Source organism: Hippoglossus hippoglossus, chromosome 4 (genome assembly GCF_009819705.1).
Source record: "Hippoglossus hippoglossus isolate fHipHip1 chromosome 4, fHipHip1.pri, whole genome shotgun sequence".
Classification (NCBI taxonomy): Eukaryota; Metazoa; Chordata; class Actinopteri; order Pleuronectiformes; family Pleuronectidae; genus Hippoglossus; species Hippoglossus hippoglossus.
The window spans coordinates 9,309,283-9,331,655 of record NC_047154.1 but is presented as its reverse complement, the minus strand read 5'-3'; the positions used below and the strand labels follow the sequence as shown (position 1 = coordinate 9,331,655).

Here is a 22,373-nt window from a genome sequence, read left to right as displayed (position 1 = left end):
GTCTGACAATCCCTCCTGGCAATCAACCCTTAGCTGAACTCCTCACTCTCTTCCCCTCACTTCTCCCTCCACCTTCTCCTCCCAGGCGAGGTCTTCCACTCCACGGTGCCTGAGAGGCTGAGCCTGGCCACGGCCTCCACCCACTGCCACTCCCTGGGGGCCCAGCTGGCCACTGTTGGGCAGCTGTACCTCGCCTGGCAGGCTGGTGTGGACCAGTGTGACCCCGGCTGGCTGGCGGACGGCAGTGTCCGCTACCCCATCAACGTCCCACGGAAGAACTGCGGCGGGGACGAGCCCGGGGTGCGGACCGTCTACAATAACCCCAACCGCACCGGTTTCCCTGACACCACAGCGCTGTTCGACGCCTTCTGCTACCGAGGTGATAAACTTGTTTTGGTAGTTGCCATTGCAATAATACGGGCTCGGAGGGGGTCTGGTAACTTGTTTCTATTCCGGGGTTTTTAATTAGTAGAAGATGTTTATGTCACACATGAAGTAGTTGAGAAGAGGCTGTGTGACATTTGCATTACCCTCTTGTGGTTTTGAGGACTTGGATGTTGTGCGTAGGGAAGAGAGAGAGAAAGGGATGATGGGAAAGAAAGAAGACGATGAGTTTAACTGGGGTTTGAAGTGACTAGTCTGCAGAGGATTTCCGTGAGCCATAGCTTGTGTCTGACCTTTTAATATTTTATCTTCACACCATATACATTATAACTCACCATATATAACCACATATAAGTTTTGCATTTAAAGAGTATTTTGGTTTTTCTGGCTTTTAATGATTGTAGCAGATCACAGATATGAGAAAATGAGATTTTCAGATAGGTGGGGGAAAAAAAAGGAAAGCATGACGTTTTCATCCCTCACAATGACAGCTTATAAAATTTTCATTGAGGCGAGACAATTGCATAACCCAATAATTTTAAGAAAACAAGAATGGCATGAGAGCGGAGCAGCAGTGTAGCTGTCAAAACAAAGAGCTGATAGATGACACTCATCGCAAATTTACATTATTATCTAAAATAAATGATAGTTCAAAGAAGATAACATTTTGTAACATGTTTTATTTAGTAAGAGAAATTTGGTCTGTGTAAAGATTGTCAATGCAATCTGCTAATATGACATGAACAACATAAATCCATGTTTTCTCATGTTTGGATTTAGTAAAAGAATCAGAGCCACAAATGAGATAAAACTGTCAATTCAAAAACCGTGGAGCAGCTCTGATATAAATTTTGTGTTGGATGGCAATAACAGCTTTACTGTCATATGAGCAGAGAAAAAAAGTGAGGTCAAGTGCTACATTGTGCAGCAGCACACAAAGCAGAGCAAGTGACAAACGGCACAAACGTTGGTTTTAGTGAAATGTTGCTCTTGTGTGTTGCAGCACGCCAGCCTGCAGGGATCCAGACTGCAGAGGTTCAGGCTTCACACCAGACCGTCAACGCAGCAGCACAGGCCACCTCCTCAGTCACTGAAGCCCAGCACACTTCCCCTTTCCCCAAGACTTCCACCTGGACCGGCCTGGTCGACCTGGACAAAGCAGGAGTGCGCTCTATCGCCGGGATCGACAACTCCTCTGAGATCTCTGAGGAGCATGTCGTCATCCACTTAAGGCCTGAGGTGGGTTGGAAAGACGGACAGGATGTTATGAGAAGCAGCCAGGAGAATGATCCTCAGATTAGCAGCAACACCTTGGGCCTTTCTGACCTTGAGAGCGTAGAGAGTCATGGAGGCTCTGCCCACGAGGAAGAAGACGGCGGCTTTTTGGGATCTGACAACCCAAGATTATCCTCCACAGCCTCTTCAACTCCACAGCCTCAAACCACCAACAGTGTGCTGGCCGAGTTTGTGAACACTCTTATGAGACCCTTAAGGCACTGGGCTGGAGGTGGGGAGGGTGAGAAGACGGAGAAGGGACTTTCGGTGCCTGAGGAAAACGTAGGAGAGAACCAGACGCAGGGTGAAGCATCCAGCAGAAACCTCAGTGTGCCCAACGCCGTCAGAAACAAGGGCAACGTGGACAACGCCATCACAGAGCAGAGGAGCGGGTTCTTTTCCTTCAGGGCTCCTGCCAGTCGACAGTCGAGTACAGCAGAAGGTCTGTCAGAGCAGGAGAGAGAGGTGATGCCATTGTTTCGCTTAGTGCCTGCAGTCAAAAAGACAGGGCATATCCAGACCAGCACCCAGGCAGGAGAACGAGTCTCCAGCACGTCTGCAGATGCCCCTCTGTCCACTGCTCATGGTAAGAGCCCAACACAAATTTCACGTATTTCACCTTTAACCTTTAAAACAATTAAAATACAAAACGAAGAAAAAGAAACACGGGTGATTGAAACGGTTTTATTCCAAATTGAGTCGTGGTGCAGTTAAATGTTGTTGGTAAATGTAGGATCTTTTTAAAAGGTCTCTGCCTCTCCATTCCTCTCTCTCTTGTTTTTCCTCTGAGTAAACTATAATATATTCCTCCACAGGGCAATTTGAAGTATCTCTGTAAATTAAATTAAACAAAACAGTAATTGCAAACTAACAAAAAGGGCATAGCACGTACAGTAGTGCACAAGGTAGAAGTGGAGCTTTAATTTGAATAAGTCTTAATTTTATTAAAGGTTAGCTCACATATGTGTTTAGAGAAAAGCAAACCTGCATCACACAGGTTATTTTTAGGTGTCAATGATGTGCTGGGTTTAGCTGTTGAGTAATGAATAAATTAAACTGATGAGAAAAACAATGCAACTCCACCAGATAAAGAAGGCAGTTAAAAAACCTACTCGAGTGAAAATCAAGGTTTTAATCTTGTTAACGTGTCCTCATGCGTTTTATATGATACATATCATAGCATGAATGAACTAAGCTGAAACACCATGGCGGAGTACTTCCACCTTGGAACTGCAGTGTTTTTTTGACGAACTCGAAAAACCAATTCAGACAGGCAGTACATTTCCCGTAATATAAAGAACCAATCATAAACTCGTGAGGTTGCGCTTTCTGTATTATTTCGCTAGTGCATTTCTCTGATGCACCTTGTTTCGCCATAGCATTACGTAGATTATCAGTTGTAGCCATGCACTGTATATAAATAGGGACGAAGTATCCAGGATACGAACGCTGCCATCTTGCACATTTGGAGCCAGAGTCTGCGCATTAGCAATTAGGGGATGGAGCCGCGCTAGTGACGTCCCGCAGATATATCCACGCGGCCAATCAGTCTCAGCTGTCAATCATGATGTATCACCATAATATCAAATAATATCACATAATATCACCTATTGCAACGAGTAACTAATTAAAACCAATATTGACAGAAATAATCTTTGAGAAAATAAAATTTGATGTGTAAGATTGTTTAGTTTGTACCATGTCCCTTCTGCTAAAGAAGGAGGCAGGGCTTATGACCTTTACTACAGCCAGCCACCAGGGGGCGATTCCGCGATACCACTCACCATTGTGTACCGTAGAGTAACTCGCAAAACAGAAAACAAGCAGAGGTTTGTGTGTTTGATGAGCAGAGTCGCTGCAGAGCTGCTGGTGAGCAGCTGAGGGGTGGGTGAAGATAGACCCTAACGCTACATTAGTAATTTTCAGAAGCAGCAATGAGTTTCAGGGGTTTGATCAATGCTAGAAAAAGAACCTGAAGGACTGCTGAGACACAGAGAATGTTGTGAGGGCTTTAGGGAAGAGGTCTATTGTTATTCTCAGTGTGTGTGTACGTGCACATTGCATGTGTATGTGTTGAAGAACCTTTACACCCTGTCAGACGGATAACCTCTAGCAAAAACAGAGGGGGAGTCGAGCAGTGGACCACCGGCAAGGTTAGAAAAGGTTAGCTTATGTCTTATTGAAAACACCCTGGCTCCAAACCCCCAAATCACTTCCTCTAGTTAAGTTCAGGGATAAAGATGGAGTAAAGATTAGAGGAACGACTCGTGGCTGGAAGGATCCTGGACCAATAACCACTGGAGCAGGGTCCATTTACACCACGTTACAGCTCAGGAAAGAAATACACGGACAGAAACTAAAAAGAATGTCTATCACGCCCTTGGGTGGAAAAGGCAGTTTTCTTTTAATGGCCACCACAAATAACACATCCTTGGCATCAGAGAAAATGGGAGGATACAAAGTAAGACTAACGCTCTCCCACAGACAGCCAGAAGAATTCAATAAAGGTGTTCAGCTTTTTTCACCTATAGCAATTGCAGGCTGTATTCATATAAATACTCACTGCTGTTCTACCTGAAATTCAATGCCACCCCCCGAGGTATTAATGAAAATCCAAGCTTTACTCAGTATGTATTATTCACAACCGTATCCAATTAGCGTGGAGGTTGGGTTGCTCTGCCATTCCCCCTCACCTCCATCTTTGTCTCTGCCAATTAAGGCCCGGCTCTCTGAAGGTAGGCGGTAATGATCACTACAGCGAGGATGAGTGGCACAAGAGGGGGATGAGTCGGCTGAGGAAGAGGGAAGAAAGGGGGAGATGGAGAAAGGTGCTGAGGAGGAGATGATTTCTCTTCTTAAACCAGCATCATTGAGCTGAATTAACTCTGTTATACACATTTCATTGTAAATGATAACTTTAATGCTCAACTCTCCTCAGTAATTTATTGGACCAAGTTGCCTCCTTGACTGGATTTTAAATATTGGATCAAACTTTTTAGAAAATTGGAAAACAGTCTCTGAACTAAGGGCCATAAGTTTAGTTTTTTGGGGGAAGTGGGTAAAAGTATTTGTCTTCTGCACCCCAGTCTTGATGAGACTAAAATAATCTAAATCGATTTTGAGTTCCATTTTTAACTGATTTACTTTAAGCAGGGAAGCTAAACCTCTCCCATGTGCCCGCTGTCATGAGCTCCCCAAATGACAAGCACTGAACCATTAAAGATATTGATTTATAGATTTTTTTTTTTTAATGGTCCACTGGCTCACCCCACCCATGAGGCGACCCCCTCTCCGTGCGCTCTGGATGGCCAGTCCGGCTATGATTCAAAACAATCACTCAAAATCAGCAGGGGGAGGAGGCAGAACGGACAACATTAATTTGTTCACAAACTTTGATAGTAACAAAGAAGGTGCTGGATCCAGACTGTAAATAAAGATGGATAACCAATAACCATCAGGTTGGTCCATGTTGTATTTACTAACATGGAGGAGGCAGGGTTTATGAACTATGGTGGTGAAGACCCGTTGGCTTCTCTTTAAGGGAGCTGGCATGTCGTCCATTTTCATAAACAGTCGGGATCCAATCCCTCTTCAGGATCTGCTTAATACTGAGCCCTGAATATAACGTAGTCATGGCAACGGGTACACATCCCCCTTATTAGGAGAGAGTTTACATTATATGGCAAATTTGGACTTTAAATGAGTATTACAATAACAAACTACCAAAAATAATCTTTGCAGTCAGAACTTCACATCTCGTCAACCCCATGAACTTTGGAGTGTGTGTGTGTGCGCTGACTCTAGATGCTCCTGACAGGATTCACGTGGCCATGCAATAACGTCTGCTCAGTGTTTTTTTTTTATTGGACGACATATCTACAGATGGGCAGAGGTGGCCATTGTCTCTCTCACTCCTTCCGTCTCGCTCGTTGTCAGCCTCTGCTCCCGCAATCTAATAAAATGACTGTGTGACTGGAGGGATTCTCTAGGCTCGTTTACTCCAGTAAAGTGGAGTCAACACAGCAGAACCACTCACAGTGGAGGCACGAAATGACTGTCTGAATGGGGTTTATTATGAGTTTGTTTGTGTTGGTGTGCGGTTTTTCCACCAAACAGATTTACAGCAGTGGAGATGAACTTTAACCGCGCTCTGAGTAGCACCATGAAATCAGCCAAGCCGATGCCTAATTGTCTCATTTTATTTATTACATGGGTCATTACATAGATGATCAAACCAGATTAATGTGTTTAATTACTCTCACTTCCATCCGCGTGTGTAGTAAAAGTATGTAATTAGCTATTTGGATTATTAATAGCACAATTACACTGGGCTACACGGCTCTTATGGAAATGAACCTCAGGCTCATAAACCTCACTTAGGCATGAGGCAACAGCAGAGCTAATGAATAATTTACATACACTTTAATATTTGATGCATGGACATATTTGTATATGTTTTCCCTCTCGTGGTAATTTGTTGTGCTGCGTTGTGTTGCGTTGCTTTTAAGACATGTTAACTGAACTGAGGAAAGCCAAACCATGCTGAGCGATGACGGGGGTAGCGATGCTAGCCGGGCCTCTCAGTAACACCGCTGTACTGCTGCTCAAAAAAAAATAAAAAACACACAACAGCCGTGAGTCACACATGCAGACGCGATGAATTATTGATGGTGTGGACAGAGTCTGGTTTAACGTAAGCTGATAACCACTTCATCTGAATAAACATGTCTAGCTGGAGCCCGTTGCGGAGCGAGTCATTCGCCGATCACGTTGAGAGTGTTCCCGTGTTTTTCCACGTGGCTTCTCTCACCACAGGCCAGCGCATCCAGCAGGCTATTTTGGGTAAAACAATCCACACGGAAAGAATGAGAAAACAGGGACAGAGAAGTGTGAAATGACTTTGAATACATCTCTCCATCCGTTTGGTGTGTGTGTTCATCGGCCCCTCTCTATTTGTCTACAAACTCCAGCAACCTCAGTCACCACGCTGAGCGGAGCCACTGGTGGGGAACGAAGCTCACAATATCCAACTTACTGTAAATAAGAGTTCACAGCTACTTTCAGTTCTCTACAAACAAACAAGCAAGAAAGTTATGCTGAACTCCCAGTTACATTTTGAAGTCTTTAAACTACATTTTGACAGACTCCAAAAATCTCCTCATACATTAGACATCATACAGTACGGGCTGATGAGAAATTGGTTGTTTTCCGTGTGGGAAATAACGACCCTTTATTAATTGAACTGTACATGCCCTGCATCTCAGTTTCCCTGATATTTTAGTGAGCGAATGCAAGAATGAGTAAAAATTGCATGGCCACTGCTAGAAATATTAAATTTAAGAGCTGCCTTGGAAAACCAGAGACTGAGAAAGTTATATTGTTGAGGTCAAGAACTGCTTTTGTTTGATCTGGGCTCATCATTGTGAAACTGATTTCTCTATATGTGAAAAAGATAAGTGGTCAAAGTGTTTCATGTATTCCAAAAGTTTTGAAGAAATCTTGGATGGATCAGATTTTGGCCTTGTTAAACGATTCAGTGTTAAGACCCACAGAAGGAACTGAAAACTTTTTTTTGCATGAGAGTTATAACAATTTAATCAGTCATTTAACATGAATTCTTTCTATATTTGTGTTCTAATTACTGGTTTGAAGTGGACGGATCGCAATCTTAAGCCAGTTTTAGGGTTAATTGTTTTGTGTCGCCAGGCAACTGGCAACCAAATCTAAACAGTGATCTGTGTCTTTAAACCCTGTTGTGTTTTTGTTTGTTTGACTTTTGTATCGTTACAAATTAGTGAATAGTTATGGTTGTATTTATATATGTCTATGTATGAAAAACGAATGAATGGGTGTGTACAATCATGTATATGATATATATCTGTTTGTTTCAATGTAAATGCTGCTCATATTCAGTAGTTAACTGTGAGTATGAATGTTAATAACTCAAACTCACATTCTTTACAAGTGGGGACACAGTCCCAAAGGATGTGGACTAAATTTCTACACACTGTCTGCTCTCGGTTGATTAATTTCATTATCCCAAACAGAAACTGGTTTGCTGTGGGCACAGAAAAAAAGAGCAACCAAAACAAATTACAGACATAGTCCACACGTGACTAAAACCCATATCAGTGAATAAACACCACACCATGCTCATCCCGGTAAATGCAGCAGACTCTAGTCCAGGATGAAGATACCGTTTCATGTTCCCATAATACCTCTGAAACTCTACTCCCTATGTGTGTGCCATTTGGCTCATGTAAACCAGGCTCAATTTTTTAATTGGTTTTTCCAAATCCATAAAATGAAATCCTCCTCCTCCCCCGATAATCGAATCCTATCTTCTGTCTCTTTGTTCCCTGTAGAATTCACTGCACCAAGACCCAATGAGGGATCACCTCCCAGTGGACATGTCAACATATCCGTCCCTCAGGGACCCAGAGGAGTTCCAGCTTTTGCTCCAGACCCCAGCAGGCACTTTCAGTGGGTCATTGAGTCCATGCGTGTCTCTAAAGCAGGACCCCATGGAAATGTGGCCTACGTGGGTAAACATCCAACCTGGGGGCCCATGGAAGCCAAAGCAGGGCCCCTTGAGGTTATGACCCTTCCCACCTCCCTTCGACAGGACAACCAAGAAAATTATTCAGGCGAGGGGAGGGATAAGGACGTAGAAGAGGCGACACCTCCATCAGCTGGTCGAACAGTGTCAGAGGAGGAGAGGGAGATGGAGGGGAGCGGAGAAGGAAGCAGGTTTCCTGGTGGGTTTGGAGTAAAAGTCAACAATATGAGCAGCGGTGGTGTCCAACCGAGCCTTGAAACAGAGTCCTCGCTCAGCCAGAGTGAGCTTGTGACTGTGTCTGAGCTCACCACCCTGTCCCAGTGGCAGCTAGTGGATCAGCCCGCCACCTCACCTCATTCTCAGAAGACAGACACAGCAGAGGAGGCCATAGGGGGGGTGTTCTACGTCCGCCGGCCCACTGAAAACCTCTCCTCAGCCTCCTCACACAGAGGGAAAGATACGTCAAACTCAGGATTTACTCCTGTTTTTAGGAAGAATAGCAAAGACACAAGCAGAGAGGAGTTGGAGACTTCCACAGCCGAGGCCTTGATGGAGGTGCTGACAACCTCTGCGGTGACCACACCGGAGCTTCTGATGACCAGACACACTCAAAGGACATATCCTACAACAACAGACAATCCCTCTCACAGCTCCCCAACAGAGGAGCCATCTATTTCCATTTCATGGGTTCAGGAGGACAAAACAAGTACACCCAACATTCAGGAAGATCGAGCCACTCCAGCACCTAGTGTGGGATCTCAAACGACTACGGGAGTCCTTCAGTTGACTACTCTTGCATCCGACTCCAAAGTTGGCGCCACAGAAATGGAATCCAGGTCTGCAGTGTCTGACTCTTTCATCGTGGGCAGTCGGTGGACACCTTTCAAAGGAGTGGGCCAAAAATCCGAGGAACACAAGGCCAAGGAGACGACGGACAACAAAGACAGAAGCAACCCTTTCGGCATTCTCATACCCAACTGGGCCTTTGGTCTCATCCCTTCAGGTACGTGAGCTCCCCGGTGTTCCAGATGAATGAACCTCACTGTCATCATTATCGTCATGATTATGAGCGATTATCTAATCAGCAGCGATTTATTGGATTATGTATGCAGCTCAGTGACATACGGCACAGTAACAGCAGTTGTACACGGCTGCATACCCTCCACCTGGGTTCACAGCCTGTGCTCGGTTATACTTTAAATACACCTCTATTTCCTTACTCGCCCTGTCTCCTGTTGTTCCATTCTACATCTCCCCTCTCGCTCTGCCTCTCTGACAGACGTCATGCATTCTTAATCCAGGCCTGTTTTCTTTTCTGCACTCGCATCCCCTTTCTCTCTCCATCCCTTCCTCCCATGTTGGTGTGGAGGGAGCTCCACGCAGCGAGCCAGTGCACTGAGGTGAGACCAACTAGGTCTCAGTGAAGTAATTAGTGGGTCACAGCGAGTGCAATTAGGTGAACCAGGGGAGAGCCAGAGATCCTGGTCCCCAACAAATCAATGTAGACACAAACTATGAGAGGGAGCTCGTAATTGACTGCGGCCTCTTCTCCGCTCTCACTTTCTAGTTTGGCCATGTTCAGCTCAACTCTCATTTCTCTCTCACTCTATCCCTGAACTTGTTGTACGTAATAAATATCAGTGTCTGTGCCGTTTGTCCTAGATTGCTTGCATTGATTTTCTTTGATAGTTAATCGACTTTCTACTGTGGCAGAACTTCACAAAGCGAATTAACATAACACAAGCTGTAAACCCAGGGCCACTTGTCACTTACTCATCTAAAATTGTGATCTTAACAACCAAAATATGTTTGCTTACTGTTTAATGCGCCTCTCTTTGGAGACAGCGATGTTTATTGTGTGTTTTTGCTACACTAACACTCATCCTCAGCCAAGTGTTTCTGCTATTTCCTTGGGTTTTGAAAATACATATTTAAAAGGTATGACTCAGATCGTAAGTCATCCTGCTCAGTTAAGTGGATTTCTAAAACTTTTCTTCATATGGAGAAGGTAGGAACTCAGTAGGTGCACTTATGTAAAGCCTTTCGTGCGACAAGTAATCATGATAGCAACCTGTTTTAAGAACATCTGTCTGTCTGCATGTGGCTCACATATCTCCAGATCCACTCATCTTGTCAGCTTCACATTTGGAATATGTATCGTTACGGTCCCATGGAAGTGTAGTCTCGAATTTGCTGCAATTTGGAGACGTGATAAACTTTGTATAGACAGCATGACCAGCGGGGTCCTGCGTACTGAGTCGAGCTTCACCAAACAGGTGAACAGCTCTTTGTGCAGCAGAGGTGGTGTTGATGCCAATTCATGTTCCTGTGGACTGAGTCCTGCAGCAAGTTTCAGAGAGCTGCAACCAGCATTACCACAGGCCAAATAAACATCCCAGACATATTCAGAACACGCACTGCACTAGTCTGTCTATAAAGGCAAAGAAAACTTTAATACAGTAACTTAATTCATGTAAAAAGAAGTTGAAAAACCCTTTTTAATAGTGTACAGATTGATATATTTTATAAACTGTGAAGGTCCTTCCAGTTGAAGAGTCTTACTATGCATTTACCTGCTTGCTCACTGAGCGTGCATCAGAGACCTTCTCCTGGGAACATTCACCACTGGACTGCATTCTTTGTTTTGTCAATCAGAAGCACGCTCCACCAGTAGTGGCCATTTTCAATGTAGTGCATCAGTCTCTGAGGTACCTTCTGCGGGACATCGAGGTTTTAATTGAAAACACAGCAGCAAACCAATAACAGCGCAAAGCCTCCATACGAGTCCATTGTGTTTGCTTGAGATGGTTCAGGATATTTTCCATTTTCTAAATGCCTTCTTTAAACCCTCAGCCAGTCATTTCAGTCAGTGAACATGTAAGACCTTGAGATTGATTTCTATAAAAAAAGGAACATTTTGAATTTTGTAATTACAGCTCAAGCACACAAGTTTTCATTATATAAGACCACTCAAAGAAAACAGTCAGGACAAGAGCACTGTTTTTCATCAGTATTTCTGATCTGCTGACATTTGAATGGAGTGAGTGGGCCGTGCTCTGGTTGAGTCATTAGAGGGATAAGACCCCTCCCTGTGCGTGACCTTTTGTAGTTGTCAGTTATAGTACAGGGAAAATTACAGCAATGGGTTGTCTGCCCATTACAGCCGAGAGATAGAGACAGGAGAGGAGGGAAAGGGCAGGAGGATGGACAGGAGAGGAAGAACAGGGGGAGGGGGTTAGAGGAAGAGAGGTGAGAGTGTCCTCCACAAAGTGTGGCTAGGAGTACATAAACCTCTTTAATCGATGATCAGAGACTTCACTAACACAGTCCCATGGGCCTCCAGAGAGCACATCGTCCCTCCTCGTCTTTTTTTCTTCTTCCTCCTTTCCTTCCCCTTCCTTGCCTTTCCTTTTATTTCTTGTCCTCTCCTCTCCTCTTCCTCTCGTCTTCCTCTCCTCTCCTTCTTTCTTTACGTTCCTTTTAATCGGGACCGTCTCAGCGTCCCTGCGTCTTATTTGCCCATATATCAGAGTGATTAGACACTGGTTTTTAATGCCTCATCCAGATTTTCCAATTCATCAGTCACTCTGGCCTCCAGCTAAAAACCCACACAGATGGGTGGACGTTCACACACATAAAAAGTGAATATATGCAAAGAAACAGCAGCACAGAAATCTCACTCAGGAGTAAACCTTGATAATCCATCCCACATGTTGAATCACATGAACACACAGTATATGTCTTAATCCTCCAGCTATGAATGTTGAGAGAAAGTAAACACATTTCATTCTATTTTTTTTTATTTTTTTATCCATATCGCCATTTCCATATTGGATAATCCTAGCGACATTATTTAGTAAAGTTTGAAACGGCACAGAAAAAGTGTTTTTAGAGCACTGGCAGGCAAACCGAGTCATACAGTGATACAGTGATGTCAGCTGTCCGTCCGGCCTCTAAATGACCAGTGGCCCGTCTGATACTCTGGCAAACAGGGTGCCGGATAACCCTGAGTTATAACCAGCTCGACCCAAGCCTCGTCTGTGACTCGAGATGGAACAGACCTCTGGCGACATCAATAACACTGCAGCCAGCCCTCAACCAAATGAGAGTGTTAAATTTGGAGGAGAAGAGACAGTAGGTTGAAGTGTGTGTGTGTGTGTGTGTGTGTGTGTGTGTGTGTGTGTGTGTGTGTGTGTGTGTGTGTGTGTGTGTGTGTGTGTGTGTGTGTGTGTGTGTGTGTGTGTGTGTGTGTGTGTGTGTGTGTGTGTGTGTGTGTGTGTGTGGTGGAGGGTGAGGAGATAAATGGACCCAGGCCTACACTGGGGTGGCGTATCATCAGTATGGGTCTGTGGTTAGATTCAGTTTGTCTGCCGGCTGTCAGAGTCCTTGGATAGGTTGTCTGGAGCAGTGAGGGGGCACATCCTCAACGCTGCATATAGAAAAGTCGATTGATTTTCCTGCCTCTCCCTCCTTGTGTCTCCCGTCATTTCTTTCCTCCTCTATCCCTCTTTCTCTCTCTTCTACTTGCTCCCCCCCCCCATCTCCCTCACTCCCTCGCCATCTCCCTGACTTTATGTCTTTTATTACTCCTCTGGTCACTGTTATGAGACTCCATGGCATAATGTTGTCATAGCCTCTTGAACTCCGATGTGGAACAACACGAGGCAGTCAGTTGCCGTCTAAGCGCATCCGTCCCCTGTAGGACCCTCAGCCTCAGCAGGATCCTTGTTAACTCCTGTTAATTCCTAATCTGTCCCCCTCCTATCTGCTTCTCATCTCCAACTTTCCATTCTTTCTTTCTTTTTATGGTGTAATTCCACCATTTTTCCATATCAAACCCTGCTGCTGAATCTAATCCTGTGCTATTGGCTGCTGCTTATTAAATGAATGGGATTTGTTAAAAGAAAAGCCTTGAGGGACGCTGGGCTCCATCGCTGTGTGGGTTGAAGCTGTGTTACACATGGCTCTGTGCTGACTGAGCAGAGGCTCTTTGTATCCTATTAACCAGGGAAATAACGAAGCAGCCGGCGTGGTGAAAATGAGCCGAAGTAGAAGGTGGTGAGAAATCCAGTGCCTCCAGGATGTTGAGCTCGAAACAGTTAATCAAGACTCAACCGATCCTCCTGACCTTCGGTGTGACCTTGCAACTTTGCCCAATTACCACAACTTTCTTCACACATCTGACCAATCCCTGCGGTTCCTCACATGTGTGACTGATCATAGCAACAGCCCGTTCAAAACGTTGAGCCACACATCACTAAAACCACTGTCCTGTGTCTGGTTGTTAACATGCAGACGTGTGTGTGTGACACAAACTCATAGAGACCAGATTACTCCTTTTTTATACTGCGTACAATGTTGTAGTGCAACACAAAACAAAAGGGAGTGACAAACTCTACTGCAAAACACATCACATTGACAATATACATACCGACATCATTATATGACAAATCAGGATGATACAAGCTGTTTAATCCGGAATTACAGCAAGTGCGAAAAAAGATATAAGTTAAATATGTATGGTCAGTGGAAACATTACTAAGTTACAAGTGATGGAGGCAGGCTTGCATCTTTGTGTGTGAGTGTGTGTATACGTGCTTGTGTTTCTTCAGGATGTCTGTAACCCTGAACCGTTACAGTCACTTTCCGCAAAGATTGGTTTATAGTGATTCAAGTTCCCTGCAGGTTTAAGGAATTATACAAAAAAAAGAAAAACACAATTTTCACAATTATCACTTGCTCCCAGGATTTCATTGCATTCCTAATAACATCCTAACTTGCATCGTAATTCTTTTTAAAAGGTTGCTGTGAGATCACACACACAAAAATGTTTTATCCGCATGCGGCTTAAACACTAAGATTAGTAATAAGTATTAGGAAGGTAGCAAATAAAAACTAATATATAACCAAAACTAAGCATTATGAAAACAGTAGAAAAGAATAATGATGAAGAGATTAAGACACAACACTGAGGAGAGCACAGAAAGTCAAACAAATTGTATTTGTTGAATTTCATCTCACAGCATTTTTCGGGCATCAAGAGATTTTCTTCCACATGACTGTGAGCTCAGCAGATCATGATGCATGTCCGTCAATAGAAAATAGTGTAGTACTGAGGTTGGAAAGGTCATTGAACATTAGCGTGAGGGCTGATATGAAAGGCAAATACTTGCTACTTAGCTCAAATAAAATATCTGTCCAGTGGCATTTTGGGGATGGAAAAGTATTGAATTACACTCGTAAAAGTCATTGAAACAAACAGCAACGTTTGTAAAGTTAATGCGGCATCGAAATGTGAGTTTAGTGTTGTGCAGTGAGCCTGAACCAACATGTGAAAAGCCGTCTTAAACAGGTATTTTTATGGCATCATAAAATTGCTTTATTATCTTTGCTGTCACAACAAAACCTGGTGATTATTCAGCCTCAGGAGCCCATCACAGGCAGCTGTATTTTATTTTCCAGATCCTATGACCCATAGCTCCCATTATGGCAGATGAATGATTGAGTCTCTTGACTGTTACTGGCAGCAGATCTGCAGCAGGATTAAGAAAACCGAGTTGTGTTTTTGTGTTCATGAATATTTTCTCTTCTTACTCTCGTCCTCTTAAAGATCAGTCGATGTTCTGCTAATTTTAGTAGCCCAGTAACAATGGACACTTTGCTCTGGTTTTCAGTTTCCCTGGGCACAACATATGCTTTTTAATCATGCCTTTGTTTTATCACTTCACTGCCTTAAGCTCACATATATCCATAAAGCATTGATGTGAGAGATAATTTTATTTCTTATATTTAACTTTAAAAACCTACTTTTGATTTGAACAATAATCAGTGCTATTCCCATGTCAATTAATATAATGAGCATTTTGTTCCTCGGGCTTTTGGACACGACACAGTCAAACAAACACACTCGACGAGGAATAGAAGTTGTAAAAGTGAAACATTTAGCCACATGGTAGATGAAAACATCAACTGCTTGTTGGAGCATTCAGCCGCCCTCATCTCCTCAGATTTTATTGGAGTCGTTTTCATTCAGCTGCCTCTGAAAAGTAGATAAGAGGAGACCTCTGTTGAGCCATATGTCACCCCATTAAAAACACAGTCAGTGATTCCCACAGCGGTCTGGTTTTTTTGTTTTTACTATTTCTTCCCAGATGCATCCCTATCTGTGACTTTTTATTGTCAAGTACAGCCTTAGGGCCCCCGAGGCTGCATAAAGTTTCATAGAGCAGCGAACAGCATCACCTCTGTGTGCCACCGGTGGGGAGATGACGGGAGGGAGAGAACAAGCGTGGCAGGGAGCTGTCACAGGGAATATAATCCTCTGTGTGGAGTCTTTGTGCGGCTGTTTCAGAGCGGAAGAGACCAACCAGGATGGGCTGTTTGGGTAACTGTTCCAGCATTCAGCATTCCTGCTTTATCAGAATAAACGTCAGGGAACCCGATTCCTTTTGCTGAAAGAACATTTCACTTTTCTATCTGTGTGACCTATTGGAGGACGAAGATGTAAGAGGAACTCAGTAAACAGCCGTGCTGCCTTTCAGATCCGTTAACTTTTATCGCCCCTTAAATAAGATTAATCGGGATGTAGATTTATTAAGATGGGAAACTGCTCAGCAGACAGTACAAATGGGGGCTCTATTATGCCTGTAGCACATCCAACAGAGAAGAGATGTTACTCTTGCATTTTCATTCTCCATTTGCAGTCAGTCAGACACTCATACGTCTGTCAGCGACTCCGCCAGGCACACGTGCGGCCACGCGCTGATGAAAATGGAGCCGCCTGCCATCAAGGTTAACAGCGAAATGCACGATTTCAAATTGAGGTACTTTCAAGCTACACAGGAGTGGCAGCCGAGAGGATGAGTGCGCCCAGCTGTTTTTTTTCTCCGAGCAGCCAGATTGCCTGTCTGACTCTCACCGGCAGATCGGAGCGACGGCAGGGGCGCTTGGCTCCCGGCGTCAGTTGCAAAGCATCACGCAGCAGCCAGCCCACAGCGGGTGGAAGGGGTTGAGGAGGTCTCTTCATGTAGGTCATGTCAGACACACCTATCTGTCCCAGCAGGGGGGGAGGTATTCATAGACAGGGAGACGTCTCAAGAGGAGGAGGGTTTCTAAATGGGTACAGGTGGTGGTTATGTAGGTGTAAATTACAGAGTCTGATGAGATTTTTAAAGAGAAAGGGTTTGTTTGCACATTGTGATGATTGCATGAAGGTATGTTGGGCAACTAGCCTCTTCACAGACGTCCCTCTGACAGGGGCAGTGTTCGGTCTGTGATGGTTTTCTGTGAGCGGGTGAAGGAGAACTCAGAAGCAGCTTATGTCTCACGCTGAAGGGTTTATTGCAGGCTTGATGTACATCAGAGACCCGGGATGAAACAATATCAACGTTAACAGTGAAACATGAGCAACTGTCACCCCTCAAGTCTCCTCTCCTCCCCACCTTGCATCCCCCATTCCACTGACACGTCTATAAAAGGATTGAGTTGCTGTCACTTTCTATAGCTGCTGAAAACAGCTATAGAAAGAGACTTAGAGCCTCCGGATTATCTGCAGACTTTCTCCGCCTGGGCTCCTAGTATCAAGTCCACAGAAATTCGTGAGAATCCGATGTGAGAACACAGTAGGGGACCCCACACAGAAGACTCAGACGGAAATGTCTAGAGAGTTTGTGGTGATAAGAGCTGACGACAGTGTTTGTATGTTGTCAAGAAAATTATGTGATCGCAGCAATCGAGTTAATACGTCACTTCCTGCCTCACCTGAATAATGAGGAGGATTTGTTGCTGTTGTGAACGCGTCTCTTCAGAGAACCTCCCGCTGTGTTGTGCATGTGTGAAAAGCAAACTGCAGGTAGAGTCTGGACCCAATTCTCCCGACTTTATCTGCAGGTCATGTCTGAAAATGGCTTAAGTAAATGTAAGTGTTCCCCCCCCCCACACCTACATCATGATGTTGTGTCCCTATGTCTTGCTTCTGCTCTAATTTAGAGAAGGGCCTCTCTCTCTGGGACATTGGAATTAGATTCCCTGAGCCTGGACGTTACAGTTTACAGCTAGTTTTCCCTTTATCGATAACCTGGCCTTGGGTATTGCTAGGAGAGAGGGGAGTATGTGTAGATTGAGAAGGACACTGTCTTCTTAATAGTTAACAAATAGCTGATGTGCGCACACGGTCGGGCAAAGGAATGTGTGTGTGTGTGTGTGTGTGTGTGTGTGTGTGTGTGTGTGTGTGTCCCTCTATTTCTTTCCGGTTTGGAGCATATTTATATTGTGATAATTTAGCAACTCACCGCACAACACGTTAGATGGCATGAGCAGGGTCAGTGAAGGCTTATCCAAGCCCACTTGTTGTTTTTCTGAATATTGGCTCCGAGTTTGGTGATTGATCACCGTCGTCTCAGCCAGTGCGCATTATTGCTCTCATCCCTTTTAAGCAGCTGTGCCAATCACAGTGGGACATGATGAAAACCGCTGAATGGAGACAAGAGCAAAGCAGCTTCTCCAAGCAGTGAAATAGTGTCTTTGAGCTGCAGCATGGCAGAACAACAGACATCCAGCACTGCAAAATGATGTGCCTCTGTTAGCTGGATTTATATTGGTGGAGATAAAAGTCTGGTTAGCTTGTTTTCCATAATGATGCATGGTATTATGGTGAAACACAGTGATCCATTCATTAGCTATTCTGTAAAGTTTGTCAAGTCATCATCAGATTTCAGCCAAAACTATGATCCCCTGTCGTGATGACAGTGTATTATACTGAAGAATTGCATTTAAATTGCATTTTCCTTGTGTGCTTTTCCCTTTGTAATAAATTAAACTTTTGAATCATTATCATAATAATGAAATGCTTTTCTTGGTACCCACAGATACTTTATGAACAAGAAAACATTTATGAAGAAGTTTTGCAACAAAGTCTAGAGTCAAAACGACAATAATCAAGGTTTCCACAGGGTCTTAAAAAGTCTGACAGTCTAAAATAAATATGTCAAAATATTACGTTCTAGGTCTTGAATATATTTAAGTATACATCTTAATTATTCGACAATTTAACGCTACTTCAGTCACGCTTCAAAAATTAGGTTTCTTGCTTGCATAGTTTGTCATGTCTCTGTGGGTTTTACATCTTTTTTCAAGAATACAGATATTAGCACGCTGTAATCAAACTACAAACAAGACCAACGTGCAGCTGATTACTGGGTCTACAAACATCCCTGTCCGAATTGATCTCAGTACACTCGGCTTGGTCGCTGGTAAGAATATAGATACCTACTGTCTCTGCCTGTAGTTTGTGAGATAACGTGACATTTAAAAGGTTATTCTACTCGGCTACTTCAATTTATCTTCAATTATAGGAAAGTATTCTAGGACTCTGATATTCCTTCATATCTGTTGTACTTCATATCTTACATTTCATTCATAATGGTCTTAGAAAGGTTTTAAAAAGTCTTAAATTTCATTTTTTGACAACCTGATAAACTCCATTGGTTCATTAAGCAATTTGACATTTTCAAGCAGAAACTGTAGAGGCCTCTCCTTTTGCCTTTTGGTGGATTTATTGTATCAAAGTATTCAATTATAAGTAGATTTTGATATGAAGTCAGGATCATTGTGGCTGGCTCGAAGATTTATGTTAAAAACTGAGTAAAACAAAGACCCAATTGTAGCTGGACTGCCAACACCCCTGTTTCCACGACTCAATTTGCATTGAGCTCCTCTATGTTGCATCTAGCCTCCTGCACTTCCTGCATACTTGCTGCACAGAACACAAACAGACTATAACTGTTAATCTGTGCTATTTGCAAACCATTATGTGAAATGTAAAAGTCCAAATAGTCAAACAATAGTTAAAACCATTTGTTCAACATCTGTCATTTAATTAGATGGCACTATAACAATACATGCATGATTGCACTTGATGTGTAACACCGCATGTTCCTTGCAGTAACCAAGTTACAATATGAATAATTCATAACCTATCACTGACACTGGCGGTTACCCGCTTCTCTTTTTCCTCCTCTCGGTTGACTGTGTCTAAAATATTGTTGGGTAATTCTCTTTAAAAAAATGCGGTTGATTCAATATTGTCATTTCACAAAGCCCTGCAAACTGGTGCAAAGACACACTGAAGAGAAGAGAGGAAAAACACTCACAGTGGATAGAATGTGTTTGTGATGATAAGCCAGGATGGATTATTTTCCTGCTACTCTTGACAGCTCAGATAATGAAATTTATTTAGGACGAATGGAGACGCCACAAGTGGCGCTCTTGTAACAATAGACCCTCAATTTCTTCGTCAGTCTCGCCATGCTGGCCCACTGAATTGGGTTGTATTGAATTGCTGGCGAGTTGCTCTTCGCTGGTCCTCGCCAGGCTGATTCAGTGTGACGCTGGGTCCACGAGGTGCTCACTAAGAGCACATCAGCTGCTTTCTGCTGTCTCAGGCCTCTGGCTCTGTGGCTAATTGCAAGTGTCATGCTTTTTCCTAGTTTGTGTAAGTACGTGTGTGTGTGTGTGTGTGTGTGTGTGTGTGTGTGTGTGTGTGTGTGTGTGTGTGTGTGTGTGTGTGTGTGTGTGTGTGTGTGTGTGTGTGTGTGTGTGTGTGTGTGTGTGTGTGTGTGTGTGTGCGCGCGCACATGCATGTCTGTTTGTGTTTGCTTGTGCAGAGAGGAGGAACACATTTTACGCAGTTGAAAAGAGGTGAAGTTGAAAATTGGAAGTTTCAATTTACAATGACGGGGACGCTGCATGGAAATAGAATCAGAGACGCTGTTCTAAAATTGTCTACGTGAATTTTTTACTATTGTATTTTCGTACATTGTTATTGCAAAAGTCTCTTCTAATTTAGTCAGGCTTCTTTTTTTCCTGCATATCCACAGCTCCATCTCTTACATACACCGGATTTACACCAGGGGTGGAGTCATTCAAATGTTTAGAACAGAATTTAAGGCCAATGCTAATTTACTCAACACATATATCACACTGGCCTCTTCAATGCAATGACTGCTTCACTTTGTTGAGGCGTCTGATGTCAGATGGTAGTGATGACGCAGCTGGTTCATCAGGTTTGAGTCGGGCAGTTTCCAGAGTCTTGGCCAGACTATTAAAAAGAACATCTAACCTGTCAGATGTCATTACAGGCTCTTTGTTTATGCTGGAACGTGCACAGTGGGACCTTGTTAAAGTTGCACTTGCCGGAGTTTTAATTACACTTCAAATGGTTCACGTCAGCTGTAAGAGTTAATTGGTACCATGGAGGCTAAATCACACACCCACATATGACCGTGTGATCACTGACTTCTACGAGAGGTTTTCTCCTCATCTCCATGAGTGTTTTTTCCTTTTGTTTGTAAAACTGTGTGAGAATATTTGCACGACTCAGACGAGACACCTCTCAATCACACCCTCCGCGTTTGCTGTAATCAACAGTTTTCATTACGTTGTTGAGCATTCTGGAATGTGCATGTTGCTTCTCTCGATGTGTGACACAGTGACATGCAACTAAACCAACTTGGATCAATATTAAAACAAAGTCATTTCTTTTTATGACCATGTTAAACTCGGTTTGGCAATTTGTTACTTTAGTAGTTCGCCTTCTAACTGTGCCAAAGAGCTGTAACCTGACTCATCTCTTAACTCATCACGTTTCGAGTTGTAACGAAGCTCTAGAGTGTGTGTGTGTGTGTGTGTTTTTTTCATCACTGCCTCTCCACGAACTAGGAATACCACTCACACTCCAGGGACAAACCTAATGGGCTTGTTAGTCATTATTTTATATTGTATTTCTTTTATCACAGGAGAAGTTATTGCTGTTATGAGATACTTATTTTGTGTTTGTGAGTTGCTTTTTTCATGTCTGTGTTTGAATGATCTCGTGCGCTGATTAAAACTGCTTCATGGGCCGTATATACCCATGATTTACAACATAAAGATTGGACTGGGAATAGATAATATTACTATTTAAATAAATAAAAACTTGGAACGGTTTTGTGTTTTGGCAAGGTCGTCGTTGTCATTTGAGAAATCCAGTGTTAATTGCAACTTAAACCGTCTATAAAAATGTTATGCTATCATCGGATTACATGTGAAACTGTTAGACATTACAGAATGCAGTCTCCATCCATCAAGTGTTGTTTTCACCCTTTTCACCCTTGGACACACACACACACACACACACACACACACACACACACACACACACGGTTGCGTATATGCTGCCAGATCGAGCAGACAGACAAAAATAGCTGCCCCCTCCCCTGCAGTGTTCATCAATCCTAGTTTTTCCGAGGTTGCTCTCCTCAAACTCACTCCAGTAATCACATCTCTCCACCTGCTTCATCTACAACCTTCCCTCCAAGACATGAGCACAGTCCCAAAGGGAGGCAGGGTGCAGCCTCTCCACTGGGCAAACTGAGCCCTCGGCTGGTAGAGCTGCCGCCCCAACCAGGCAAGGCCTCAACCCGCAGAGGCCTGGGTTCGATTCCGACCCGCGACCATTTAGGCATATCTTCCCCCACTCTCTCTCCTTCCCCGCTTTCACAAGCTTACTACTGTCCTATCCATTAAAGGTGATAAAAAGCCCCAAAAATAGATTCAAAAGCTTGAGCACTGACTTTCTGCCACTTAGGGAAGAGCCAGTGGCTGAACATGTGCTCTGACCCCCCTTTGCTGAAGAGATCAATTAAAATGTTTATTATTCTGTACAACAACTGACTTTATACTGTATGTGACTCCTTTGATTAATAGTGTTGAAGTTGTCTGGCCTTTTTACAACCACATGTCCAGATTCATTTCATCACTTATTGTTTTGCATCACAGTTTTCACAGTTTTGCACCAGCTCCATTTTCCTCCATCAGCAGGTAAATGAAACCTCTGTCCGTCTACGTTCCTCCTCTTTTCTTCCTCCACCTTCTTGGCCTCCTTATCCGCCCTCATGTAGCTCACCTCTGTAAATCGATCACTGTGAAGTAATCTGAGACTATATTAGGGTCTGCATCTCTGCTGTGCTAGAGAAGAATATTAGAGCAGGAATGGGTTTTTGTATTTCCCCTTGGTCTGTAATCATTGCACACACACACACGTTTGTGCCGCTATCCTTTCTAAGACTTTGCAGCAAATTCAATTCATTGTGGAAAGCCTAACCACAACAAGTCACAT

General features: G+C 43.6%; 1 protein-coding gene across 2 annotated transcripts in view; it reads left to right on the top strand.

Moving 5' to 3' along the window:
• Positions 1 to 22,373, top strand: part of ncanb (neurocan b) — a 150,974-nt gene that overhangs the window by 57,682 nt on the left and 70,919 nt on the right. For both annotated transcript variants that reach the window (XM_034582881.1, XM_034582880.1), the window contains exons 7-9: positions 86 to 379; positions 1,388 to 2,245; positions 8,025 to 9,221. In XM_034582881.1, the coding sequence (XP_034438772.1) occupies positions 86 to 379; positions 1,388 to 2,245; positions 8,025 to 9,221 (2,349 nt within the window). The remainder of the gene's footprint in view (positions 1 to 85; positions 380 to 1,387; positions 2,246 to 8,024; positions 9,222 to 22,373) is intronic.